This window comes from Myripristis murdjan, chromosome 8 (genome assembly GCF_902150065.1).
Source record: "Myripristis murdjan chromosome 8, fMyrMur1.1, whole genome shotgun sequence".
In the NCBI taxonomy this organism is placed as follows: domain Eukaryota; kingdom Metazoa; phylum Chordata; class Actinopteri; order Holocentriformes; family Holocentridae; genus Myripristis; species Myripristis murdjan.
In genome coordinates, this window is record NC_043987.1 from 27,855,916 (window position 1) to 27,870,402 (window position 14,487).

Below are 14,487 nucleotides of genomic sequence, written 5' to 3' on the forward strand. Positions count from 1 at the left end.
CTTTCCTGTTTTTTTTTTTTCTCCCTGGGTTACGGGAAAGGTTGTGGTGCACTTTAAGAATTGAAACTGAAAGTAACTAGGGGTTTTCCTTGCATGTTTTTCTCCTCACGTTTTCCCCAAAATACGTGCAGTTCACTGTGCACAGCTGAGAGGTTTGCAGCTAGGACAGCTTCAGATTCCTAAACACTGACTTATTATCCACCAAGTTACAAGATGAGGCCACAGGAGGTTGACGACAAAAGACCAGGTGGAGGGCAACAGGAGGCCGTGGCCAGGTAGTCTACATTTTTAATAATCAATTGTTGAATGGACAGGGGTAAGAAAGTATGAGCAGCTTTGCAAATTAGGCGAGGAGATATGTTGGCTATTTAGCCCACTGGTTCTGATACCTGCAGATTGCTGCCCTCTTAATTTTCTCATTCTTTTGTTGAGTGTATAATATTGGACCATTAATAAATAAATAAATAAAACATAGCCTATTGGTGTGAATGTGGATAGAAACAATAAATTGATTTTTTCCCCCCCCGTTTCTCTTTCATTTGGCTATACAGTCAAGTGCTTTTGATCAGGAATACTACAATGAAAGCAAGTTGTTTTTCCAAGTTGCTGTTTTTGCATCTCACCCTGAACAAGGCTCTGCCCAGAATGTTGATTGTGTAAAATAAACCAAAATCAGAAGATGAGTGTAGCTTTCCTTTGTTTCTGACTGAGCTGTGTTTGCTCGGCAGCCTACTTGATATGATAAGAACTCCTGGCTAAGGTGTGCGACCTCATCCTTTCCACTTTGGGTTTGCATTTTGATAAATAAAACGAGACAGCTCTGTTTTGTTCAGCTGCACAAGACTGGCTAACACGAATTCTCATTGCAATCCACACCCGTCACCTGCGGTCTCCCCACTGACAGTCAGCGGAAACGGGAGCGCAATCTATCAAAAATAGCGCACCTCTAACATTGTACAGAACAAGTGAAATCAGTCTAAATTCTGTCATTATACTGTGAATATATAGTTTCACTGATATAGTGGTGCATCATTTTTCCGGATTGTGCAAAATCGTTAAGAATAATATAAACAGTCTAAGGTGTAATAATTTCATTCCCTTTTTTACTTCTGTTTATATCCTAAAAGGTGTTTCTACTTATATTTGTGACTGCGTTTTGATATTTTTTAGCCTTATTTTGTATATATCAGTACATTTATATACTTTTCAAAGTTCCGATTATTTGGGCTGAGATGGCAATTCAACTGTATTATGCGCTTGGGGTGCCATTATTCTATCTTCCCGTATTGATTTATAGTTTGGTAGGAGGTCCCTTGTAAACGCAATCTCTTTTTACCTGCATTACTGGTGTATGTTTGATAAAATTGCAGTAAAGTCGATTTAATTTTTTTTTTCGATTTTAGTAATCACACTTCATTTAAAGCTTGACATCTCCTCCCTGAACAATTTTTCTTGTGGGAAAAATGAGCTGTTGTCATACTGATCACACTTCATGTAAAGCTTTACAGTAATTTGCCGTCAAACATGTTAAACAAGGAGGGAAGTGTGTGTTGGTCTCAGTCAGCTCCATTCAGAGAGAATGAGATAAATAAAGGGAATCTAGAGACTGTGATCCAGTTCTGATTTCTCATCAGATCTCATGTTTTTTTTTTTCTTCAAGTTGCCTGTTCACATTCATCTTTGTATGTGATCTCTATCTGCTTTCAGTGTGTGGTCTCTGCATGACCCAGCATGTGCACATTTACAACAAACATGCTGCTGAAGAACAAAAATGACACTGGCATGACAGTCCATGGTCACAGTTAACGAAACAGCAGTGCAGGCCTTCATTTCTTGAATTGTTTGCATGGTAACAGTGGTCTGGAGGCAGTTTGTCAGTTCAGACTGGGGGAAAGAAGACAAGAAAAGGCTTTGCACCATCTTGTTGTCCAAATGTTCACAACAATCACATAATCAAGAATCAGAATATGTATTTTGAATTTTCAGATTTGAAAATGTCAGAATCAACGTTCACACTTGCATAAAAAATCTGATATACAGTTGTCTCTCGCTATAACGCCGTTCACCTTTCGTGGCCTCGCAGTTTCACAGATTTTTTTAGTGCAATTTTGCATGTTTTTTTTTTTTTCAGCGCATTGTGTTCTGCATCCTGATTGGCTAAAGGACTGTACAGGGCCGTAACCAGGGTTTTGAAACTGGGGAGCAGTGGCGGTTCTGCCCATGTTGCCGCCCTGGGCGAAATTACTGCCTTGCGCCCTACCGTTCTAGCCGCGTTTTTTAAAGTTTCTACCACTTAGGCTACTCACCTCTGACAGCTAACCCTTAACCTCAACAATTTTTATGAGCACTGCAGCACTTTCCATGAGCACTGTAGCACTTTATACACTGTATATCTTTGGTTTCGTTGTGTTTCTTAATCCATCTTAGCACAACTCCAGCAAGAAACCCTGCTCTGGTCTTTGCATTGCTGCATCTCCATCTCATTTATCCATCCCTGACAGTTCATCTTGGCCAGTTTTATTTAATTGCATGATTGATTGTCTCTCTTTTAGTGTCATTGTCTGCCGGTCTTTGTTTCCTACATGGATATGTTGTATTCTTACTCTAAATTTTTATGTCTCCTGTGTCCTTGTTTTTATGTATTATGACCCTTGTGTCCCGTTTTTGTATATTTTAATGGTTCTTTAACATCATGACTGCGGTTGTAAACTAGCCTCTGGCTAACACTGGCGCATTTACAGTAATGTTAATCAATGTGCATTGTCCTCTCTAAATAAATAAATAAAAATGGCGATGGGCTTGGATAGAGCAGAATGGGCAATGTGGCAATAGATAGTTACAAGATAGTTAATATTTCAAATAATATGTTATATGATGAAATTTGCCGCATACAAAATGTCACGGCAGTTGAGTGTCAGAAGTTTCTTTAAAAAGATACGGTTTGGATTTAATGTTCAGCTAACTTTGGACTGAATATTAATTAAAAATGAATGAAAATGAAATGCTACTGAATATGTCCTTATCATTTAAAAAAAAATAAAGTGACTGGTAAAAATAGATTATGACAGGATTTTTATGACCATGTCAGTAAAAATGACAATGACAATGAAAAAGTCTAGCGCGACCTCTGGTCTGATCTATCATCACACTTACCACATACATGTGCTTTTACCTCCTCAAATGATGGGTAAAATTTTAAACATAGGCTACACTGAAAGCCATAATGGAGGACTATTGTTTTAAATCACAGAGGCTTAAATACAGGCTGATGCTGATTGGATAACACCTGTGACATGCCCACAAAATGGAGGAAAACTACCTCCAAGGCATGTTGCTCTCTGTTACAAAACGTTACAACCAAACACACCATTCAATGAGACAACGTCACACAACGTTACGTATCGTAACGTCGTTGAATACACCCCTGTTGTCGTATTTCAACGTGATGACGTGCTTACCGGGGGCAATCGCACTGGGGCGCGTTTGGACTTTAGGTAATGTGAGAGCAGGCCAGCTGGGGACTGGGCAGGGGGGCATTTTTGCTTATACGGAGCAAACGGCCCTAATGTGAGCAGGCCCTAATTCCCTAATAAAATGCCCTAATAAAAAAAAAAAAAAAAAAAAAGATCGGGTGGGGGGGTCCTCAGGGTCGATCAAAAATACGCAGTGGGCCCATGACCCCAAAAAGGTTGAGAACCACTGCTGTACAGTATGTCACTTTGTACTGGGTGTCTGAATGGAGCCTCTATGACTCCCAGCAGATGGCGCCATACCATTACACAGCCGCCACCATGTTGGGTAACACACTGTATTGAAGCCAGGTTTTGTGCCCAGTACAGCAGCTTGTATGTCTGTTTGTTGGTCCTGGATACCAGCAGTTTCCTGTCCATCAACCATCAGCATTGTGAGACTCAACATACAGCTTCACAGTTGTTTGTTCAGTTCTGTGGTCATTTTGGAAGTTTTGCAACGTTTTTCCTTTCCTTTCATTTTTCCTGTCAAGTGTCTCTCGGTCCTTGGTGGTGTGATTCAAACACTTCTGCTTTCTGCTGCATGTTCTCAGTAGCATAATGCAGCTTTCACAGAAATCTGCTCAGTGTATTTTTTTTGAGAGCTATATTTACAGCTAATTAAATTCATTATCCTATATTTAAACATCAGATCTGTGATGCTGAACTGACATCTGATTTCTTGCATTAAAAAACACGTTTGAAAGACACCTTTCAAAAGCATTTAAATTAAAGTGCAATTCAACTGCTCCTCATTTTGCTGTGGACCCCAAAGAACCAGAGTTTGGACCTTTTAGAAACAGCCTGTAGTTTAGTGAAACCCACTGTATTGACAATTAGCATGCAAAAGTTTTATTTCCTTTCCAGCTACAGGCATGAAAGCGATATCTTCTCAGAGTGAAACCGAGATAGTTATCTGACTTGAGATATTATGCACGTAAGAGGACTGTGATAATTAATTTACCAAATTTACTGGCATCAGGCCTTATCACCTCACTTTGTGTTGGCCACATAACAGTGCTGCATATTTGCACTGAATCCCTAACAGTAAAATATCAGCTTTGTGCATCATTTTTGGGGCAGAGCTCTCATGACTTTGTACTTGTTGGTTGTTCCTGTCCGAGCCACTTGCAGGTAGAGTTCTCATATTCTGCCCGAACCCGACCCGACCCGACCCGACCCGACATTTTCGGGTCGGGTCGGGCCTAAAATTTACGTGAATTGGGCGGGTCGGGTCGGGCTTCGGGTTCTGTGGGGGATTTTTTTTTTTTTTTTAAATAAAAAAATAGAATTATGTGTTCTGTTATTTATTATGATGTTTCATTTTTATGTGACTGGTGGAGAGAGTGAGAGACTGGATTGGATTTGGAGGCTAAACTGTCAGTGACAGACAGACAAACAGCTGTGCGAGCGCAGCGCAAACAAGTGAGAGAGAGTTGCAGCAGCATCCCGCTGTGCTGGCAGACTCGGCAGCAGGGACGGTTTTTGCTATGGGCAGTGCAACTGCCCAGGGCGCAATCTACTTGGGGGCGCACGAGAAAAAAAAAAAAAAAAAAAAATCTCCAGCTTTCTAGACTACCGTATTGACCCGCACATGCCGCGGCACCATCAGTCGGTATCAGGCGGGCCAGCCGTGGCACCGTCCGGTACCGCGCCCACCGGTCAGGTCTGCCGGATCTGACAGGTGAGCTGCCTCATGCTGGCCGGTGCCGCGGCCGGCCCGCCTGATACCGACTGATAGTGCCCCGGTGCCGCGGCCGACCGGCTCTGTTAAATAATGGCGAATTTGGCGATTTTTTTTTTTTCGGGCTTTATCGGGCTGTCGGGCCTAAAGTTCGGCTAATTAGTCGGGTCGGGTCGGGCCTCGGGCTGGCCCAGTCCGGCCCGGGTCGGGTCGGGTCTTAATTTTCAGGCCCGATGAGAACTCTACTTGCAGGTAGGGTGACCACCTGTCCTGCGTAGCGCGTGCACGTACAGCGTTTGAAGCCCATTTCATGCGTCCAGCAAATTGAGACCGTGTCCCGCATAATCAATGCTTGCTCTCAACAAAAAAAGAAAATGCGCCCGGGGGATCGGGCGATGCGCGTTAGTTTTTCTCCTCCTGCGCTGTTGTGTGCTCATGCTGGGGTGTGTGTGCGTGTGTGTGTGTGTGTGTGTGTGTGTGTGTGTGGGGTGTGTGTGTGTGTGTGTGTGGGTGACTGAGGAGCACACACCCACCGGCGCTGTCTGAAGCGTAGCGTGGCGAGAACAAAGTTAAGACAGCAGCGCACTGACATAGATTGTGTAACAAAGCGAAGAGTTACCACTCCGCTCTATTTTCACTGGCTAACAGCAGCACACTGGTTTAGCTTGTCTATTCAGAGAAGCGGTATCACTTCGGCTTATTTTTCATATTCAATCTATCTTATCACATGCATACTACTGCTCATTCATTGGTAGCTGAATTGTTAGGTCTATTTGATAAGCAATTTACATTTTTAAAATAATAATAATGGTATATACTTTACATGGTATATTAATAACATTAATATACCATGTAAAGTGGTATCTGCTAGAAATCGGTAAACCAGTATCAGTGAGTCTGCCCGCCGAGTGGGGGCGCTGTCATGCCGGGCGGTGTCCCACATTGTCCCTCAGAATCATACCCCTTGTCCCCCATTTGGCTTATTAGCAGGTGGTCCCCCTACTTGCAGGCCTACATTTGCCATTTCCCACTAGCTAAACACCAGTGATGTGCAATGCTTTTTTTTTCTTTTTTTTTTTCACCTGTGAGCAAGCCCAGGCGCTGTTACAACCAGATGGAGTGACAGCGGGGACGGCCAATCACACGTTAGCAAGAAAAGACAGAGCCAATCGAAGAGCTTGTGGGCGGTCTCAAGGAAACAGGCTTCAGCTTGAGCAGCCGTTTTCCGCTGGGTCCTAGTGCTTGACCTGTCTCCATTTAATATAGCGTAACATTGAGCACGTTTGCATGCACACCTTATTTCTGTATTAACCGGAATATTCGCAATATTCCGGTTGCGCACGTGTCATGTAAACACGCACCGAACCCGATTAAGGTCATATTCTGGTTGGAAAGAATTCCGAATAAGCCCCCTGGAATATTCCTGTTCCAACCGGAATATTGGGGCATGTAAACACCTTAGTTGGAAAATGCCCCGAACCGGAATATTCAGTCACGACTGCGCATGCTCGACCTGCAAGGAATTCTGTGGCGTCTTTGTTGCTATGGTTACCTGCAAACGGGGAAAACGGCATGGCGAACAGCAGCAAGAGCCAAGAGACTGCAGTCCGCCTTCAGCTAATGAAAGACTTAAATATCATGGAGGATATCGATGGGAGAAAACATGGAACTAGCGACAGAAGAAGAAGAAGAAGACTTCTTCGTCTGTTTTTCCGGCAGACCAGACGCCTATACGCGTACTGCTGCCCCCTGCGGCTGAGTGTCGCATTACGTCAGAGAGTGGAATATGCCGAAACACGGGGGCATGCCAAGTAACATGTAAACAGAATATTCCAGTTGCCGCGGCGCAGTTACCTTAGCCGGAACATTGACCCGAACCAGAATATGGTGTGCATGTAAACGTACTCATTGTTTTTGGACAGTAAAAACTGCAGGGGACCTAAAACTGCCTTTTGAAAAAGTGGAGGGGACATGTCCCCCTTGTCCACCCCCCCCCCAAATTACATCCATGCTCCCCACAAATTATTTACAGCTTTTATTCTTTCCAACGCTTTATGAATGTTCTCTTTCATTTTCTTATTACTGTATATTTCTGACTTAGCTGGTATTTTCTGTCTTGTTTCGTATGATTTTATGGCATGTACTGCTGCTGCACTCCATCTTTTGATATCATTTATGTTGTAACTCCATATTTTTCTTGACTCTTCTCTCAATAATGTTATTTTTACTGAGTTGTGGCAATAAAATCATTTTAGAGATGGATTTTAGAGGCATAATGGACATAATAAGTACCTGCAGGGGGCCCCAAAAATTAAGGTTGATAATAAAAAAAATGTCATGATAATTATAACATCATTACATAACAAAAAATGTATAAATTCGTTTTGAACAGGCCCACTGTTGTCTTTTTTAATTGTGTACCCTACTCAATTTGAGCAAATTAAATGTTTTACCTAAGAGAGCCTCACTCTCTTTTCTACTCTGAATTGCCCAAAGTTTGTTTTCAGCAGACGTTATTTCTTCCTGCTTATACAGTGAACAATGTGGCATGGTCGGGGTTTATGTATTAATTATTCCTGTATATTGTAACAACAGCACTGTGTCCAGTGGAAACTAACTGCCTAATTGTCACCAGGAAAATATGGACAATTTTAAGTTTCAACTTCATTTTCATATAGTAGAGGGCAGGATCAGTCAGGATGGTTGAAAAAGGGTCAGACAGTAGGAGCTAGGTTGAAAAATAGACATACTTTTAAGTGTTGTTTTCAAAAGTAAAACTGACAATGATGTTTTGTGTTACAGAGAGGAACTGCGGAAGGCCTTAGAGCAGTACACCTCAGATACCTTCAGACACACTGACACGGTGAGGAAATTCTGCAACGTGCACTCTGAATGGATTTCTGAGCGGAAGAAAGAGATTGACAAGATGAAGGACATCAAAGACAGGGCGGACAAAATCGACCTGAACTTCAGCCATTTCACTAAGTCTGAGAAGAAAGCCCGGGCCCTGTTAGAATACACAAAGAGCAAGCTGAGTCTATCTGCAAACAGCAAACGTGAGGAGCTGAAGAAGGAGCTGGCCACTGTGCTGAAGGACTCTCTGGAAGGCTTGGAGAAGCTCGACTCCTTCCTGGATGCTGTGGAGCGGCTGGCGGTCACCTCACTGCAGGTGTTCATGGAGGAGAACCAGGTGTTAGAGCTGCCCCGAGAGATCAGCCTTGATAGAGTTCAGGCTGTCATTACTGCTGCAAGGCTGGTCTGCCCACTGCTCCTTGAGTTTAAGAGAGATGCAAGTGCCTTCTTCCTTCCCAGCATCCACAATGTGGAAGTGCTGGCAGCTTATTTGGACAAATACATATGTATCACCCAGAAAATCTGTGAGAAGGTGGAGAAAAGGTAAATGGACAGTTCATTCTCATAAAAAACATACAGTTGCATGAAAGGCACCATACAATAAAATTGATTATAATGTTCTCATTCACAGTGCTATAAGTGAGTTTTCACAGAAGATGGTTAAGGAAATGGTGCTTGACCTAACTCTGGATTTATCTGAGGACAACATACAAGCTATGCTTTGTCATGTCAGACAGCTCATTGATATCAGGTGAGAATTCTTCATAAAGAATTTGGAACGATCTTGTTTGGTGAAGATCATGTCTCAACACACTTCTTCAGTGTGATATCAATTATACCATGGAAAAAATGAATATTTTCACAAGTCTGATTGAGCTTCATTTTCAGCTTAATTTCAGTCATTTCAGTTTAAGAAATATACTGTTGGAGGTGCACTGGTGGGTCATCAGGTAGAATAAACATCCTATACTATTGAGGCTGCAGCAGCCCAGGTTTAATTTCACCACTTGCGAATATATAAATTCCTCAGTATTAGACCATTGTAGCTTGCTGTTGTATCTTATATTCATTCATTGTTTGTTATTTGTTCATTACGTAAAATACAATGACCATTGCAACAGAAATGCATTTATTTGTCAAAACATCAACATTTTTGTGAACTTTTTACCAAATCTCTTAAGCTGCACATTCATACACTTTGTGTTTTCGCTTCCAAATTTCCACAGTAAAGTACCCATTCTGAATTTCACCTTACATAAAATATGCATAAAAATGTAAAATGTCACACAGAATGGGCATTTTACTGTGCAGTAAAGTGCCCATTCTGTGCCCATTCTTCATTCTTTCAATTTTGAAGATAATCACACCAAAATGGTCTCAATTTGTAAAGTTTGTAAAGTGAAGTATGGGCACAGAATGGGCACTTTACTGCACATGTCTATGGATATTCTCATTTATCCAGGTCATCGTTCTCTTTGGTCAAATTGAATCATAGGCAACTGGACTTGTATTTGTCTTAGGAAGACGTTTCGCCTCTTATCCAAGGGGCCTCATCAGTTCATGTGCATCGGTCATGCGCATGAATCATTCCTAAGACAAATACAAGTCCAGTTGCATATGATTCAATTTGCCCAAAGAGAACTTTACTGCACAGTAAAGTGCAGTAAAGCCCCAGGATGCTCTGTTGTTCTGTTGTTGTCATTTGTCCCAGTTTGTCCTTATTTCCCTGTCTCTGTCTCTTTGGGCTCTATTTACCCGGCGCAGCGCGGGGTGGCGCAGTGAGGCGAACCCCGCGCAGAGCTAGTTTTGACCGGCGAAACGGCAGAGGCGGACAGTCTCCAAGTTTCGCAGGTGGAGGTTCGCCGAGATGGGAGTGGCGGCGCAGCGGGGGGAGGTGCCGACAGATTCGGCTTGGCGCAGTGACAGTTTCGTGCCAAAAGGCTTCGCCGAGGTGCGCCAAAAGCTCGCCATCTGAAACCACGTCTACTTTCAGCGCAAGGCGGAGCGGAGCTGGCGCAGTGGAAGTTTGGCTGGCTGGCGCACGTTACCAAAACCTCACGATCAGCACAAACGGTGCCAATCTCCTTTGATCTGACATCAGCTGTGACGGGACAGTTGATATGGAGATATATGTATGTGCTGATTGTGATCGTAGCATTGAATAGTGTTTTTTCGGTATTTATTGCATTGTTCATGTGTCTGACATTCCAGAAGCCTGCCTGTGAGGTTTTGGTGACGTGTCCGCACTGCTTGCCGGTCTCCGCTCCGCGCCTGTCTCCTGAGCTCCGCTCCACCCGCGGCAATAGACCTCCATGTCAGCTGTGTAAACTTTCATTACGCCTTCACGCAGCGCATTTTAAAGGCAAGGACAGGGGCTCATTTGATTGGTTACATGTGAATCGGCTGTGTCAAACCCACTCCATGCCTTCTCTCCTCCCCTCCGCCGGTAGGAGGGATGGCGGAGTACTTGCGCCACCGAGAACGGCGCGCCAAACTTGGAAAATCCGCCTGGCCACACCCAGTTGGCGAAGCGCATCTGCGCCACGCCCCCGCCTCGCCTGGTCTGCGAAACTAGAGCCCTTTGTCTCTCTCTCTCTCCCCTCCCCACCCAACCGGTACAGGTAGATGAGGGTTCTTCCCGTTTAAGGGGAGTTTTACATTCTGTGCCCATACTTCACTTTACAAACTTTACAAATTGAGACCATTTTGGTGTGATTATCTTCAAAATTGAAAGAATGAAGAATGGGCACAGAATGGGCACTTTACTGCACAGTAAAATGCCCATTCTGTGTGACACAACCGCAAGCTACAATGGTCTAATATTGAGGAATTTATATATTCGTGAGTAGTGAAATAGCTCCATGTTTGGGATAAAAAAGAAAAAAAAAAAAAAAAAAGAAAAAAAATGAAGAACTTGCATAAAGAAAAAATGTTTTATATACCAAGAAAGAGCACACTTTGCACTTTAAATTAAAACAGAGAGCAGATTTTTTAACACATTCCCACATGCAGTTATGGGCCAATGAAATTCTGACATGAAAACATTTTTTTTGGATTTGGAGAAGCTGCCATCCAGAAACCAATGTATATATCTGACTATTCATTAATACTTTGAACAGTCCATGTATGTATCTCAAAGCTCTGAAAAAATCAAGAAGCTGGGGAAAATACATACATACATAAGTTGTTTTCTGAAGGCCCAAACATGGTCAACCACGAAACCTGTGTATTTTTTTTTTTTTTTCCATTTTTGAGGGGCTGGCATGCCTATACCAGTTATGATGTATGACAGATGTGTATATTCTGAGAGAGTAGGTGGAGGTGTATTATTGTACCAAATTTCAGTTTCCTATGTGGTGTACTTCCTGAGATACTGCCACCTGAAAATGGAGGAAAAATAAGGACGCACGAAAATGGCGCCAAAATCAACACATACTCCCCTCACTAAATTGGCCATATCTCAAAAAGTATCCATCCGAGCAAACTACAATTTTACAGTGTGCCTATTAGATAAATAATGAACAACTGGTGTATTTTTCAGAATTTTTTGAGACCCAAGTGCGTGGGATGTCCTGAAAATTTGGTGAAATGACATGGAATAACGCTAAAGCAGAAATTCTTGGAAGTCCTGGAATAACCTTAAAAAGAAAACAAATAACAATATTAATAATAATACACTATCGACCTTAACAAAATCATTGAGGCCCTGCTCAATACAGTGTCAGATGAAGAGTTCACCTCCTCAGGTTGTTTTTTTTTTTTAAAGAACTAAAAGAAAGTGACGCCAAAAAGGCCAATGGTCAAGCTTAACCATGTTAATCATGCACCAACTTATCTGGTATTGGTGTGAGGAGGAGCCATTTGAAACAGAGGAGACACTCTGAAAATGCATGGATCCATGCGTCACCCTCAGTGCATCCATGCATTGGGGGTGATCAGAAGGAGCACCTTCAGTGACAGACTGATTGTACTAAAGTGCAAGTCGGAATGCTGCAGGAGGTCTTTTCTCCCTGCTGCAATAAAACGTTTTAGTAAGCACTTGGACTAGGTCTTCAATGCATAAGCACTTTGTTTTAAGGGTCTGCATGTATGTTCTTAGATTGTTTTTTAACTTAATTTATGTATGAATGTGTGTTGAGATGATGATAATGAACCTACACCACCTATGTGTGTTGAGATGGCTGCTGCAACAATGCAATTTCCTGTGAAGGATTAATTAAGTACTCATCAAATGTTTGATGTTCCATTTTCCATCATGCCTTGTTCTACACAGAGGACTAAACGTCCCCTTTAACATTTTCTTGAATATCTTCTCTCTTTATCAGGATGGACCAGCACTTCAGGCTGGTGTTCTTGTTCCAGGAAATGTCGTGTTCAAAGTTCATCAGTAAGTTCAGAGACCAAAAATCCGGGATGCTGAAGTTTCTGTCCGACCTGGAGGAGACTGCTGTCCAGCTCGACAGAATGAAGAAGGGGGCGAATATTTCTAGTGTGGCAGGCAGCTCAGTGGGGGCAGTTGGAGGTGTGCTTTCCATCGTTGGTTTGGCCTTAGCTCCTGTCACAGCTGGAGTGTCTTTAGCTCTGACCTTGACTGGGGTCGGGCTGGGAGTGACCAGTGGAGTCAACAGTTTAGTCACGGCAGCCACAGAGACTGGGATCAACCGCAAAAATCAAAACAAAGCTAATGAACTCTTCCAGAAGTTCATGAAGGATGTGCAGAGTCTCCAAGAGTGTCTAGAGGAAGTGTCCAGTCAGGTGTTCAACAGAAATGAGGTGAATAAATTGGATATGGCCCCGGAAGTTGTCAAAGTGCTCACTAGTGTTTTCACTGTTGGAAATGCTGTTAGAAAAACCGTTGATTCCATTGCTGATGCTGCCTCTGTGATTATAAAAAGTGATGACCTGATCCTAAGTGCTGGTAAGGTGGCTGGCCAGCAAGGTAAGGCATTACGTAACGTACCCAGGGTGGCCTCAGAAATCCCAGATATAGGACAGGCAGCTGCCAGAGGGCCTCTTGCTCTTACCAAGTCAGCCAGAGCTGGTTTCATCACACTTAATGCCCTTTTCCTTGGTTTGGACATCATCTTCATCTGTAAAGACAGCATCAGTCTGGCCAAAGGCAGCAAGAGTGATGTCTCAGAGTTCATCAGAGCCAGAGCTGCACTTTGGCGTTCAGAGCTGGACTCATGGCAGAGGATCCATGACTCCCTGCATCAAGGCCTGGAGACATCAGAGAAGACCAAAACTATCCTGGAGAAGCCATTTTATCCAGAGCAAGATGAATAAACAAAAGTTGAATATTATCCAGTGGAGTAGAAACCTCCACTAGTTCAGACACCAAAAGAAAACCAGGCTTGCATTATACAGTAGGCCAGAGTCGGTGATTGGACAATGTTTGTGGCTACAATCATGTCTTTCCTCTGTGCTAAGTCTAAAATCATGTTAGGCCCATCTGATGTGATTGGTGAGAGATTGTTGAAGATCATGTTTTATCATCAAAGTGCATCTTTGATTCATTTTTAATCAACCCTTAGATGCATACGTGGGGTCAAAAATGACCCCAGAGGTGTTTTTTTTTTTTTTTTTTTTTTTTGCAATATCTTAGTGATTTTAAATTTTTATCATTTAATCTTCCATGTATTCCTCCAATAGGTTGTCCTTGACATGAGTCCATTTGGATTTGTATCTAATTGTTATATTTTTTAAGTAAATGCATTTTTTGTATCAATACCCCACTCTTCCATACGTGGGGTCAAAAATGACCCCAACCTTTGATTTTTATCAACTGTTAATGTCAGGTATACATCTAGTGTTGATCCACACATCTAATGCAAGCAGTTTCACCATCCTGAAGGTTATTTTTACACAGCAACATACATGTAAGTATTATCATCATTTTTATACCTCAGAATATATATATGATGACTGGAAGGTAACCCACGCCTACCAACCTACATCACTGAAGCAATGGGAACGCGTAGAATGACAAAAGCTGCAATCCAGCCACAGGAGAGAAGCAGACAGGGCCAGCAGAAGAGAAAGAGTTGTAAGATGGGTCCAAGAAACAAAGATTGCAAAGCCAGCAATAGTTGTTGGAAATGCAGTGACCCTGTGTGCAGCGCTCACAGCCACAAACAAGTAGTTTGTAACAGCTGCTCACAGTGAGAAGAGAGAAGACACACGTGTGTGTGTGTACATATGTGTGGACGTGCATAGACAGACAGACAGACGGACACACAAACAATAAATGCTGACGTTTTGATAGCTGCACTGATAGCAATATTTTGATCAAATGAAAGAAGGTGATAAATCAGGGCTACTCAACTTAAGATGGCTCAGGGGCCACTCAGCAAAATTCAGCTGTGTCTTAGGGCTGCAAGCTAGACATGTCTGTCCTATTTTGGATGTTTAAACAACAATTTTGTCACAGGCTACATGACT

General features: G+C 42.6%; 1 protein-coding gene across 1 annotated transcript; it reads left to right on the plus strand.

The window, feature by feature from the left end:
- Positions 1–95: 95 nt before the first annotated feature.
- LOC115363362 (uncharacterized) lies at positions 96–13,531 on the plus strand. Its single transcript, XM_030057535.1, has 4 exons — positions 96–275; positions 7,996–8,589; positions 8,678–8,797; positions 12,372–13,531. The coding sequence occupies exons 1-4, from the start codon at positions 214–216 to the stop codon at positions 13,330–13,332; spliced, it is 1,737 nt and encodes a 578-aa protein (XP_029913395.1). The 5' UTR covers positions 96–213; the 3' UTR covers positions 13,333–13,531.
- Positions 13,532–14,487: the final 956 nt, after the last annotated feature.